Source organism: Geospiza fortis, unplaced genomic scaffold (assembly GCF_000277835.1).
Source record: "Geospiza fortis unplaced genomic scaffold, GeoFor_1.0 scaffold112, whole genome shotgun sequence".
NCBI classification, from domain to species: Eukaryota; Metazoa; Chordata; class Aves; order Passeriformes; family Thraupidae; genus Geospiza; species Geospiza fortis.
The window spans coordinates 16783792-16798894 of NW_005054298.1; the positions used below are offsets into that span (position 1 = coordinate 16783792).

The 15103-nt window shown below is 34.6% G+C and overlaps 1 protein-coding gene across 1 annotated transcript in view; it reads right to left on the minus strand.

The window, feature by feature from the left end:
- Positions 1–559: 559 nt before the first annotated feature.
- Positions 560–15103, minus strand: part of TTC21B (tetratricopeptide repeat domain 21B) — a 33740-nt gene continuing 19196 nt past the window's right edge. The window contains exons 19-28 of the mRNA XM_014307200.2: positions 14680–14868; positions 11531–11641; positions 10263–10344; positions 9368–9518; positions 8810–8971; positions 8218–8413; positions 7084–7308; positions 4402–4522; positions 2053–2120; positions 560–1107 (exon numbers count right to left, since the gene is read on the minus strand). Coding sequence (XP_014162675.1) covers positions 1030–1107; positions 2053–2120; positions 4402–4522; positions 7084–7308; positions 8218–8413; positions 8810–8971; positions 9368–9518; positions 10263–10344; positions 11531–11641; positions 14680–14868 — 1383 coding nt within the window. The 3' untranslated portion in view covers positions 560–1029. The remainder of the gene's footprint in view (positions 1108–2052; positions 2121–4401; positions 4523–7083; positions 7309–8217; positions 8414–8809; positions 8972–9367; positions 9519–10262; positions 10345–11530; positions 11642–14679; positions 14869–15103) is intronic.

Genomic DNA, 15103 nt, shown 5'->3' on the forward strand with positions numbered 1-15103 from the left:
TCATCACTACAATTAAAAATTCCCTTTTCATGCCAAAACATTACTTTTCTTAAAACATTACTTGATGTGGTATGTCTAAGACACATACCACATCAAGTGCTGCTTGAAAACCAAATACAGCAGTGCAACAGGGTTTTTTCAAAAATTCTCCATCAACGAAAAGAAAAAGATCTTTCTTCTTGCTTTCACTCATTCATGACACGCTACTGCTCCCCTAAAGATTCACAGGTGTATTCTGTATGTGAGACAAGATCATAACCCCTGTATTAATTCTTTCCCTAAAAAGATGTTTTATAGAGATCAAACAAAATGAGTACCAATTTCTGCATATGACTATATTGTTTACACATACAGTGTTCAAAGACTATCCACTACAAATTAAGAACAGTTCTCTTCATGGTAATCTGACAGGTGGATAATAGCATGAGCAGAAAGTAAATTCTATGTAAGAGCTGCAGGATCTATGAAAGTCTTTACTCAGTATTTACATAGGATCTAAATTTTAACTGTTATATTTTCTTTTAAAAATATAAATTTAATTGAGAACAATGCACATAGCTGTTTTTTAAAAATAAAGCACATCTTTAATATATGTAGAAATAAAACCCCCTCATAATTTCAAAATACACCTGTACTAATAAAGATTACACTGTAATTATGAAATAATGGTTTACATGAACTAAAATCCAACACCTTTAACAATGCACCTCCAGTAGATGAGAGAGGTTGTTGTTTTAGTGTTGTTTCAAATAAACATAACAAAATACTGAGTTATATGTTTAAAACGTTTTTATAATGCCGATAACACTTTACATAACACATGTGGGAGCGGTATTCTATCCTGAATAAGAAAAAATATAGTATCTTTCAGGGTTGCAGATTTTTCATAAAAATAATCCAGATCTCTGATATAGTTATATTCATCATATCCACAGTATTTTTTTTCTGACGTGGTCTCTGTCACTGCAGTATTCCATTCATAGTTTCCAAAGTCTGGTTAACTCCATGAGTCATACAAAAACCAAATTCTTAGTTTCTTAGAGATGCACGGGCCTTGTCCAGTATCTCCTTCCTGATCTTCGGATAGTTTGGGTGTATTTTAAGGACCTGTTAAAAGACAATACAATCCAGAAGTTCTGAGTTGGTAATCCCCCTCATCACTGAGCTGACATATTTTAAAACTAAAATAGCAACAAGTTTGTTTTAAGAGCGCACAAATATTTAATTTTTTTTTACTTAATTAATTGTGGATAGAGACCACCACACAGGCAAGTCAAAACCACCTCTATCAAAGAGAATTTGCTTCATTTCCACTGTCCTTTCAGCTTGGTGCAGAAGACATGGGGGTCAAAGGCTAAAGCCTCTGGGTGGCTTGAAATGCATGAAGGCACCTTTGGAGACATTTCTGAGGTTTTAAGCACACGTTCTCTGCAATGATGAACTGCCTTTATGTTTTCATTCCCTTGGCTCTTTATTAGCATATTCTGCCTACTTCATCTTCTCCCCTTCAATTCCCTCTTCTCTCTTACCCCTTCCACTCATTTTGCCCTTCCTAATTATCTTTATTTCTCCCAAATAGAGCAGATTTAATTTATTTTATTATTAATATGAATAATTATTAATTAATAATATTCCCTCTACTTCTTTAATAGTAGCCCTTCCTCTTACTCTGCATTCGCTCTGCTTATGTTTGGACCATAAAAAGTTAATACCTCAAGTTACTTTCTAACAGTGTTTTCTGATACTAGTATTTGATTTCATAAATTTTTTCATCTATATTCTGTATGGATTCACCAAGTTGCAATGGCATGGCCAAAAGAAGGCAGTGCCATTTGAATATCCCTTCACATATGATAGCCAGTCACTTTCATTTATCTGCTTCCATGGAGCTCAAGACAGAGCAATTATGAAGAGGATATTTAACTTTTTAGGGCACTTTTCCAGCATTAAGGTATGTATTTTAAGAAATGTAAACTCAACCAAAAAGAAGGGTCATTATGTAAAGAACGTTGCTACAGGAGACAGAGTATTAAATATATAGGCAAGTTCTACCTTATGGCAAACATCAATTGCATCAACATATCTCTTCCCTTTCAGGTAATTGAAAGCCAGCCTGTAGCCTGTAATTAAAGGGGTAAGGGGAGAGGGGGGAGAGGAAAAGCAACAATTTTAGTTTCTGTACTGAATAATAAAAATATCACATTTGAATTTATTTTCAGTCATCATGTGTTTCTAAAGTTGGGTTTTTTTTCTACTGTTGTCTCATATAAGCCTGGTAATGATCAAAATTTCTACTGGAAGTCACTTCAAGTAGTAAATAAAAGTCCTTTACACACTGATAGCTACGTCTGAATCAAAAGGAGACATTATTCTGGGGAGCATGTGCTACTAGAGAGAATACATAATGGCAGTGTTCTTTCAATTACCATGGTATCCCATAGAGTTTCTCACTGTGGCCTGCAATACACTGTCTCTCTGTAAAGGTAATTCCATTATTAAAGGAAAAAAGTGGAAAAAAAAGGGACAACGAATTAGGGAATTAAAATGCTATTCAGTACCAGTGTCAGCAGACCACTGATATAAAAAGTCACATGGAATAGCTAAGTTGCATAGCAACACGCCAGGCTGATACTTGCAACCTAAGAGGTAAAGCTCAAGTATATCAGCCTGGTCTGAGACTAGGCCTGAGAAAAAAAAACTTTATAAGCATGCAATTTTCAAAATTTGAAATTTTATATCTTTCATTTTTAAACTTGTCCTCACTGGCAAATACAGGATCTGATACCAGTTCGTACGGCTTTACTTCCCAGATGGAAATTTGCTGCTTTAACCATTTTTGTTCTAATGCATGACAATCCTCACAATGATGTAATGCAAAACTAGAAACAAATGCACAAAGTACCTTCAATATCATACTCTCTTTTGTATGCAGGATTATTTCACAGTTTAATTTCACTAAGGAACTCTCCCATCTAGATATCAAAGGGTTTTGTAATTTGTTGAATTACCACTCTCGAGAGGGTTTCAAAATGAAAAAATGAAAAGCCTTGATCTATGTTTTATACAAACTCAAGAAATCACAACTCTTTACTACTGAAACTTCTTTCTAATATATTTCATTTGATTAACAACTGCAATATTTTAGCAACAACACCATGGCTCGGTCTACAAGAGAAGGAACATCTAGTAAAAATTACTGCACCCGAACTCAGATACATAAAGGTTTTTCCATTTAACCTATAGTCAGATTTCTATCCGTTATTTTTATTTCTGTTTTGATATAAGCCTTCCTCTGATTTAACCCTCCTAATTTTTTGACTCACAGTACATATGACTCACAACACATTCAGTTTTGGTAATCCATCCATGTATGTGCATTTTCAAAACTATGTTATAAAAGCAGGAGCTAACCCACAAACATTTAGTCACTATTTTAATCTACAGATCGTATTAGATAAAACCATGAAGCAAACCACTGCAGTTACAGGTAAAGTAACAAAATGTTTGGCAGTCCATGCACATAACAGTTAAAATATTTTTTTAAAACTACTGTTTTTTCAGCTGATGCCAAAGACTGTCTCATCCTAACACTAAAAAAAACCACAGGGCACAAAGAGTGAGCACAGATGAAAGACTAGAAGTTGTATGTATTTCCAATAAACATATCCCAGAACCTGGAAGGGAATTTGTCTCAACCACTGGTCTTGAGACCTAAGGACAGATTCTAGGTGTTAAGTAAGAAAATGGCATTTAATCCTACGTATCCTTTTCACAAAGGGTTTCCTACATTGAAACTGTCTTAATACGCGACAATTTAGTGCACATTTCAATTCATTATCCAAACTGAAACTTGACTAGTGCCTCAAGTTTTCAGTTTGTCATCCTTTTTAAAATAGATATATTTAAACACACTTAAAATAATTTTTTTAAAATCCTCATTCATGTACATAAAACCTGATCCATATAGATAATTTGAATCAAAAATGAAATCAACAAATCAGTGACCTGCCAACATCATATACATGTATATATATAGAATTATAAAAGACTCTCTACTACAAACAGTAAACAAAAATCTAAATACAGTAGATTACTATAAATACATTATTAAAGTGGTACACATAGAGAAAGTTGTTCATAAACAGTCAATTGCAACTGTTCCAGATCTAACCTTGTACTAAAACAGTAAGTAAAAACTTCTGAAGTATCATAAAGCCGCTACCTCTTGCCATGAGGGCTTTCCATGCTCAGTACACCTTTAAACATTTGTGGTTTTATGTGAGGAAAACCAGTGATACTTTATTTCTGTGGAAAATTAAAAGCAGCCTTTCCAGTAAAAGGTAGTTGTTTCATTCATACCACAGTGCCCAAAATCGTACTTTATAGGTTATATATACGTGCCTACTGTTGGATTCGTCTGGTTTCCATATTTCCAGGCCATCTCATAATTTATTGCTGCATCCTTATATGCCTGTTCCTTTTCCATTATGTATCCCATGTATTCATAAGCCTTGCAGCATGACTGCAAAATATAAATATTCATTCAAAATTTCATTTAAGTAAGCTTGCATATAGTAATACTGACAAATTAACTGCTAAAACACTCCAAATCCATACAACTGGAAAATAAAAGTAACACTTGTTCTAACTTTGATGATACAATAGTCTTGATTTAAAGTATCTGCGTTATAAATGAGTTATACAGAATTATGCTCTACTCCAGATCAAGTACAGAGTTCATCACAGAGACCACTGCAACGACTCTATAAAAATAGGTATCTCTCTCAGTTAATAACAACCCCACACAGCTGCATTTCAAGTCTAGTGTTGTACCTTCCACCAACATTGTTTGGATTTTTTTCTTAAGAAAGTATGTTCATAGCTTTGTTTTGGAAATGGTTTAACGTTATAATTTTCCAATTAAAGCTTAAAGAGAGTCAAAAGTAACCTAAAAAGAAAAATCAACCATTAAGTATTAAATTTCTTATGAATCCAAGGAGTAAGTCACAAGCATCTGAAAAGTAGGTTCCAAAAAACTATACAGCATTAGTTGAAAATACTAGCTTTGCTTATATGATACACACATATAAATCGATCTAACTCCATCATAAAACTTCATATAAAAGATACAGTAATTCCTGCAGAAATCTTACATTTAGTTCATAATTCAGGAAAACAATTTATAAAAAACCTAACTACTGCATAACCTTACCATGAACAGTTTATGTTATCACGCTGCAAATAGTATAGCATTTTCAAGAGAAAAACATATGCAACTTTTTTACAAAGACAACGCAAAACAATATTGATATATAAATTACCTTCCATCTTGAAATTTACTACTTCCAGTTAGGCTTTCAAAATCTACTGATAAAAGCTTTCAAATCACAGCATAGTGGGATCGGTATGGGAATGCTTGAAAGTTGAGAATAAAAATATACTTCCCCTCTCATTTATAATAAACAAACCAAAAAGTTCAAAATCAAGAGGAGCAATCAGTAAGAAGCCTCAATTTCATAGAAACAGTCTACTCCCTGGCATTTTGCTAACCAATCCCAAATCTTCCAAAATCAAAAAAATCCTTATTAAATTACACTAGGCTTTTATGAAATTTTCACTCAACATACTTACTTAAATTGTATATGTATGTCATTCAATTCTGTTAAACTAACAGAAGAACTAACGAATCACAGACACGTTTTCTCAATCCAATCAAGTCTTCCAAATTGGAGATTACCACATAAAATATTGTCTCGTGGATTGACAAGATATGTTAAGATGTAAACCACTCAGCATCTCTTTGTATAGCACAATTCCTGCTTACCAGCTTTGCATGCAAGTTGGAGAGAAGTCCCTCTATTTCCTGTGCTGCTTTGCAGGGAGCCAGATATACACACTTCTAATCTGCCATCCTCCTTGCTAAAAGCAGAGCCTGTTTATCTGAGTCACTCATGGGTCTCAAACTTTTTAGAAGAAAATAAATTACTTGGTAGGCTATGTTTTACACTTGGTAATTTTTACAACAAAGCAGCATTCATGGGACACACCTCCTCAACAGACCATCTATTTCAAGATAAGCCTTGTTTTGGTAGATGACTCGTGTTTATCCTTCAGCTGTAAGGATTTTGAAATGGAACACACCCTATTTTAAAGAGGCCTTTCTGCAGAAGTACATAATAGCACTATACCAAGAACTGTGGTAGCTGTCTCTCAATTTTCTGTTCAGAAATCGTGTTCAAAAAACATCTCTCAGAAGCTGCTAAAATGTGATCGAATAATGAACCTTACCTTCTATACTATTGAATTAATAAAAAAAGTATAATAAGCATTGTGTCCTTTTCTAAACCAAATCTGTGCTCTATAACAGTACCCTGAACCTGCAGCACAGTGTGTATGGAACACCAGCCTACTGGACTGCCTCACATGAAGGGAAGTCAAGATATAAAAACATGATCACCTTTTTGCTGATCAAAATGAAAAATAAGCAGAAGCTAAGATCTATGCTTATTCCCATAGTCAAAGCAGGGTATTGTGCAGTTTGCCGACCCAGGAACCCTGAGGTAAACAACACATGAGACCTTGTCCCTTGATAATCTACCAGACAGTATTGCCACGGAAAAAGATTAATACCAGCGTTAAAAAAAATAATCCTGCACTGTAGCAGGCTTATGAACATAAATGTTTAGAAACATAAGATATGAAGATAGTATGTCAGTAAATGGAGCAAGTCTCCAAAATTTACACAGCCACGTCTTTCTTCATCAGTTTTGTGAGACTGTGAAATGCATCTCTGACATTCATAAACAATCCAAGCTTTTAGAGCCCCCTCAGCTGAAATTTGTGGAAGTTGCTATAGAACATGAACAAAAATGACTAAGCAGCAGTCACAGGTTTGTTTACCACCCTCCAGTGTGAAGTTGCTGGTTTCCTGTCCTGTTTCGGTCCACTTTTCCTTAATAAGTGAAATACCAGGCAAATGAACAAATAAATATATTTCAAAATTTTTTTTCAGAGGAAAAGTAAATATTTTGATGAATTAAAATAGAAAGGTTCTAAGGTTACTTTCAATGTGCACTGACTTACCCTGTTATGACAAAGGCACCGTTTTAGAAGTTCACCTGCCGTATCGTATTTGGCAGATTGAATATATATATCTGCAAGCAGAAGCCAACTCTTTTCAAACTCCTCTGCATCAATGGGATTCCAGCTCATTTTTGCAATCCGTTTTAACTGATTTCTGGCTCGTGGAGTCTGTTTCAAGATCATGTAGGCCGTGGCCATTCCCAAAAGTGCTGGTATATGATCCTTCTGCAGTAGAACATACAGCAACTGCTTGATGCTTTTTTTAATTTTAATTTTTTTTTAAGTAAGACTTTCATCAGGTATCTAAAAACTAAACTGAAAGCTAAATCTCAGGAAATAAAGATAAAGTGCCTAATCTTACAGACATGTTTTGCACCTAGTGCTACAATTATTTCTGTAATCATGATAACCACCAGGCACAAGAAATGCTAAAAAAATCCACAGGTATTTCATCTCACAAGAAATAAAATCAGATACCACTAAGAGCTATACTTTTTACATACAAATAAGCACTTCAGATAAAATCTGGAGTCAATTGGAAGTTACAATAAAAATGGTATTTTTCACTTGCAGAACTGCCTGTCAAATATTAGCGAAAGGGACTCTGATTCCTCTTATTAGGTGTACAGCTCCTAAAACTTTAATGTCTAAACTGTGTGCATCCAAGCTTTATAAAAAAAATAGGATTCTTAAAAGCCATCATTCTAGGCAAGAGCCTCAAAAGCAAGCAGTAAGAACTCCTGGCATAAGTGCAATTTTTGACTTCATTAGTAAAGGATGAGAATGGGGGTCACATCTTGCAACTGCAACTCCTACATGCAGAGAGTAGTTGTATCAGGAGCTAACTGAAATGCTTGCTTCTCCTTCTCAGTGCTTCTGACTCACTGTTGGTATTCTGCCTTTACATCTCTTTCTAAGGTTGTGCTGTAAATACATTTGTCATAGTGCATTGAAAAAAAAAAAAAACAAATGCCTTTTTCAAATTTTATATAAATCTTCTTTGATAGGAGAATAATCCTTAGAGCAAATAGCACCAACACGTGCCACTGTTGTTGTATGTAAACCGTGAGGCTAGTTTAAAAAAATGTAGTAAGTAAGAAAGGGAAGAGTGAGGAAATGAGACAGGTTACTAACCTCAGCCTCAACTATTTCTGTGAAAGTGCTCAGTGCTTGTTCAACACGTGATTTTTGTTTGGTTGCCATGAGACAATAATTCTCCATGATTCGCAGCTGAATGTGACCCTGAATGGTTTGAGGCTTGAGCTCCTTCAGCAGGTTTCCTGCTGTTCTTACAGCCAACTGCACAGACTCCTGCTTCTCTGTTGAATTACTATTATCAGAAAAAAAAAGTTCATAGAAGCTTATTTTTTTAATACACAACAAACTAATTACAAGTTAGAAATGTTTCTGTGCTAAAGATATGCCATTTTGTAGAAAAATGGCTCTGGTATACAGGCATTCTACGTTGATCCTCCTCAACAACAGCAATTCTAATCCAACAAGCTGATTGTAACACTGCAAGTGACCAGCATTCCAGAGAAAATCTACTACATTTTCTGCTTGAGACTCACTTATTACAGTATAGAATGGTCTCTCACAATAACACAGAATTCTCAAAGCACTAGATGATCTCAAAGTTCTAGCACTTTAAATTAGCGCACATAGTCAAGGGGCAGCAGAAGAAGATGACAGATTAACCCAAGCAATATTTATTTAATTCACCTACCCTACGTCAGTATCAAGATTTTCAAAGACTTCTCCACCCACAGTCTCATTATCTGGGTTCAAACAAATTTCAATCATGTTGTAGACTGCATTCTGTCCCCAGTCACTGTCCTTTCGAGCTTTATTAAAATGCCGCAGTGCATCGTTCGGTTCACCTGTGTACCTACACGGATAATTAAAATATTTAAAGCTGGGCAAGTAAAACTGTCTTCTCCAAATTCCACCCAAATCCCAGTAAACCCAAGTATTTAAAAACAGATGACCCATTTGCACATACTGATATTGCAAGGTTTGGACAGCACGCATACTATTGCAAGGATCTTGTTTTCGCAAACTAAAAATGGTCTGACAAGTTATAAAATGTGAAGATAAACAGAATTGCATTATTGAACCTGGAAGAACATACTGAGATATTCAGAGAAACTGAGAATGTCCTTAAAGCCTGACACCTTAATTAAATCAACATAGCACCTTTAAATGATAATGGATGACAAGAAAATTAATTTAAATCTATACTTCATAGTCAAATAGATCTTATCTTAATAATAATTGCAAGTACCAAAGATACAGTCCTTTGCAGTAGTGAAATCCTGGTTCAAGCTTTGTTCGGGAAGAATGTTTTTCAGCCATTAAAAGAAATCTTGGGACTTCTTCTAATTTCCCGGCTCTTCTTAACAGATCAATTAATCGAGAAAGGGTGGCATAGTTATCTAAATATACAAATAATTAGCAGACTGTAATTCTATTTATTTGCTACATGAATAAGATAAGAAATAATGAGCCTGTCTTAATTTTTTCACATATAAAAATTTAATACATAAGGCACATTACACAGTAACCTCAGATACAAGAACGAAGATGTCAAGTGATACTTGCAATATCTTTATACAGGTTTTTATAGAAGTATAATTGTATCTCACTTTCAAAAGCACTCAAAACCATATGCTGCATTCTCGTGACTCCTTTCAAAGCCCACTAGAAAGCTTTACATTCATTATAGTAAAATTTTAATAGATTTTAGTAGCTTTCCCTCTGGTCCCAATTTGAAAATTGCTAAAAAAAACTCACTGCTGTCCAAGACAAGTTTCCTTTATTAGTCTTCAAATAAAATATTACCTTTGTGCTCATGCACTTGACACTTTCAGTACAAAAGAAAGTACTTTACAGTGAACAAGTAAATAACACCCTATTTGTATTTGGCTTAAGGTAAACTATGCACATTACACTGCAGCAAAGTACATTACTGTATCTACAAGAAATATTTTTATCATATTCCCTTAAAACATTTTTATGTTTTTATATATGGTAATGGTCTTTGGCTTTAGTATCCATTACACTATAAATAAAACATTTCTTTTTAATCAAACAAAGAGTTTTTATTTAGCTATTTATTAATCTCTTTCATTAGAAGTATATATCAAAACAAATTAAAAGTATCACTGCTAAACATTCACCTGGTTTGCGTTCCAGGAGCTGCTGGAAATGAAAAACAGCTTGTTCATAATCTTGCTTCCTGAACATGAGATCAGCCATCATCTACAGCATTGAACAATTTAGAGAAAACAAAACAAGACATTATAAATTGTGAAACTGTTAAAGAAAAGTTATAAATAATTGTCTTGGTTTAGGGTAAATTTGGGAGAAACCACTAATGAACTGTGGTTATGTGGAGAGCTAAAACTATAGCTTTAAAGTGCTGCAGGAGCTGCACAAGAAGCAAAATCACTTGGACTTTTTATTACTCTCTGGAAAACAAACACAATATACAACATACACAGGTAATAATGAACAAGTACATGAACACCTTTTCATATAAGATGAAAACTAAAAGTTAATTAAGTAGTCTGCCATATCTTTCAAATTTTTTTTTACCATTGCATAGTTTTACTTCTTATTTTATTTCTAGTAACTGCAGATTATGCACATGGAAAGCAAAGTTAGTTTACAGTTAGGGAAAAAGAAAGATGATAGCTCACTTCAGCAGGGAAGGTAAAATGAGCTCTTTAATTTCAGTTTCTCTCCACTGATAGTTGGCTAATATAGAGTAGATTTAATAACATATTTCAAGAGTGCTATTACTTCTGTTCATGCACCATACTAGAACAAATTTCAGATGTTAGATTGTTATGAGAAAACAAATTATTCTCATCTTAAAATAACTTGGCTCCTAGTGTGTTACTAGAGAGTTGCTCAGTCTATTGATCTCTCTTTTAGGCCAAGAAGTATACATGTCCTGGACAAGAACCTGCAGCTATGATTAAAACTTGTTAAGTAGGAATATGAGTAACTAAAGTTGAACGAGGCTGTAAAATTACTTTAAATAAATAGTTCTTTTATTCTAGCACTTAAAAAAAAATATTTGTTTTCATATTACTGTGCTGGAAAAATAGCTTCTATAGCTTCTTCCTTGAGTATTAGCCAATTATCAATAGAACATGCATTGAGCCATACTTTATCCAATCTTACTACAACTACGTTTTCCTTTACTGCTAAAGACTCATTTTATATTGAGGTAGAACAATGACTATGACTGCTAGAAACTTCATGTTGAAACATCAGCTGGCATAAACAGAAAAACATTTTGTCACCATGGATTTTTCACTTTTTTCTTGAAATCACAAAGCTGTAGGCTCTTTGAAAAGTAGTGCTTTATGAATATATCATATTGCAGACACACAAACATCAAGAAGCATTGATGCAGGATTAGTATAACAGCACATACCATTGTTGCTGCTTCATTATCTTGGTCATTCTTCAGCAGTAAGGAACACTGATGTTGACAGGCATCAGTATCATCTTGTGCAAGATATAAACGTGCAAGTTCCAACATTGCCTGTACATTAAAATATTTAACTGCATGTAATTCAAAGATGAAAAAGTTGGTTCAGTTCTGAGTATCAACCTGATATTACAGGGCTCCAGGGAAAAACTGTATCTCCACTAAATAGAGAGCCTTTTCTGTTGTTTCCTGTGGGCTCTCAGTCAATTAATGTAATCCATTTTCATTCCCTCACCTTTTAAAAGAAACAAAACTTTTCTTCTTCTGAGGGATATTCTAAAGGTACATTGAAAACAGGGCTGCTCAGACAGTATTGCTCTGAAAACACCAGTATTTTAGTATGAATAATGTTCTTGGAAAAATGTAAGTGAAAGTAGTTTTAAACATATTGAAAAAAACAAATACCTCATTAACATTCACCAACTAATTTTGGAGTACAAGTCAGTTTCAGAAGAAACTATTTTCTTATTTGCATTTCCAACCTACCATATCAAGACTCCGTGTGAATCCACTGCTGAGAAGCCACCACAGAGTAAATATTGACAAACTGAAACGTACACCAGCACACATTCTTAAAGCTGAAGTCCCATCATAGACTATTCTGAATAAAATGTCACAGAAAACTTTATAAACACAGTTATTGCAAGAAAATGTCATAGTGTTTATAAAGTTCTCTGTGGCATTTTATTCAGGATAGTCTATGATGGGACTATTCTGAATAAAATGTCACAGAAAACTTTATAAACACTATGAAAGTTTCTATTGAAGCAAACAGAAGGTAAACTGTTCACAAAGCAAAATTAGCAGTAGATAAACTCTAAGTCATTCCTACTTAAATTTAAATGCTGTTTTGATTTTGTTTCCAAAAGGGAGATATTTATAATTGCACCACAATTCTTTCACTAGTTACACTTGTGAAAGGCACTTCTGAATCAGAACAGTGTTTTGAACATCCTGTTCAGAACATGCAGGCTCCTAGCACAGTTTTTAAACTGTTTTCTTCCTACTTCCTGTTCTGTTCATACTCAAACATATACCATGTAATTCTGAAACAGGAAGGCAGGTGGGTAAGCGCTGAAATGATACAGAGAATGAATGCATGTCAGAACTTTAACTATGAAAGCTTTCTTTAACCTGCTGCTCTTATGTGCACAACTCAGAGGAATACCAAAAGGCAGTCTTGGAGTCAAGGAATACTTCCTGCAGAAAGCAAAAAATAAACTGGAGTTCTACACTAGTACTATCTAGTGAGTGGAAGTGGTCTCTAAATTTTCAACTCCACTACAAACAATACTGTGAAATTATGTGCATGCTGCAATCTACAATATCCTTCAAGTCTCCTTCAGGAAACTGCATTGCCTCTTACCTGAGCAAGGAAACAAAGGGAGGGTACTACCTACCAGATTTCACAGTGTAAAACAAAACAACACAACTCCCCTATGACATGGACTGCAATCTCTTCACATTTACCTGAATAAATGCAGTATTTCAATCCACTTGGCTAAAATACAGGAGATTTTTTTCTAACTAAACAAGGTACAGATAGCTTAAAAGGAATTTCCATTATTTCCACATATAATTTAAGGAAAGTAAACTCTGAAGGTGCCAGGAGACAGATGGACTTTCAACAGCTCAAAATGATATTTTGTCATCTAAAAGAATTCAATTCTAATTTTGTACTAGCAATGCTTTTAAAAATGAAGAAAAGAAAACAAGTTCAAATCTACTGAAACTATAAAAATACATTGAGGTAACTCCTTTATACTAGTTTTGGGAAACAAAATATTTTGCCTTTGTTACTCAGCAAGTAGGCAGAGAGTTATCAATGAGAAACTCAGATTTTCTAAGATGTCACTATATTCTGTGTTGCTAGCAAAACAGGATTAAAGCAAAAAATCTTCAGTAATATCTCACAGATATTTAGTACAAATGTCTACATCTTGTAACAATGGGAATCTCTTAGAAGTAGGATTTTAGCAAGAACTGAAGGGAAACGCCATGCTGGTATTTCAGTATTGGTATGAAAGACAAAGTAAGGCTTTGATACTGATAAAAAGCCACAGCTGTACCTGTACCGCGACAGGGAGTCTCCTTGCTCTTAATGGGGAAATCACCATTTTAAGGATGGTTTTATTCCCTTCCCAATTTATTTTCTTCTCCACATCATTCTTATAAGATGTCTTGAGAAAAGCCTGTCTCAAATACACTGAAGCCGTAGCTTTAGGAAGGACGTGGATTGTTGGAACCACAACACACGAGTTCAAATATTAAAACTAAGTGATGCATTTAGCAGTTCGTGCATGTGACAGCTGTTCAATAACAAGCATCAAAATAAGAAGTTTTCGCATACGCCTAAGGATATAACATCATTATGATATGATGTGATATCATGGCAAATGAACAAAAATTGTATTTATTGATTTTTAATCTAGAAAAAACCTCACTAAAGATAACACTTAATCTTCGTGCTCATTATAGTTACAAATTTCTTAGACTTTTGCTTCTCTCCCTCTCTTATCTCCAAAGTCCAGGGTTACAAAATTATAAGAAGGAAGAGGAGGGTAAAAATAAATCTGAATTTACCTGTATTCATCAACCTGTGGGAAAGAGACTGTGTAGAGAAGAGAGATGCAGTACAATAACCCTGCAATAAATTAGGGTTATTTATTATAACCCTAATAAAGATCAGCAACATTTTGTGACTAAAATAAGAATGCTACCAAGTCCAGATAAAAGCAGACACAGAAAAGACAGAAATTGTCTGTACTGATCAAAATCACTGGGAGTTCATTCCAGAGGACAAGCACCAAGAAAGGTTGTTTCAATCTCCATCATTACTGGTACCTGAAGACAGGCTTACTGTGAGTGCAAGCGGACACCACTTGAGTCATGACTTCTTGCAACAGACAAAAGTCAGCAGTGCATGCAACTATTCTATCATGATAAGCAATGATGGGGAGAAAGTTCAAGGTTCTATGTGTATCATGAAACAGAAATAATTACAAATTATTCTATTCTGTGGATAACTGGAAAATGTTTTGCTACAACTAAAAACTGAAAAACAATGCAAAATAGTCAGAGGGAGAACTGACCTTGTTATTGGTTTCACAGTGAACAAGGGCTTCTTTGTAAAATTTAATTGCTTTTTCATAGTTGCGCTGGGCTGTTGAATGTTTTGCAATCTCAGCACAAATCTCAGCCGCTAACTGTTTCTGTGCAGGAACTGCATCCACCTGCTCTACTTGAGCCCGTTTCAGCACTCTGCCTTGTAATTCCCGAGCCTGGGGTGGGGAAAGCAGGGAACAGTCAAGAATTCTCAAAGGAATTAATTTCATTTATCTACTATAAAACAGTTAGCTTGTCTTTTTTTTAAGAGAAGGAAGCACTAATACTATTCTGCTTCTTACAGCCCAACCATTTTGCCTAGCAGGAAATTAGAACTAAAGCACAAAATACCATCTGGGGAGAACTTCCAGCATCTCTCTGAAAACCAAGGGAAGAGACCTGTTTAAGACA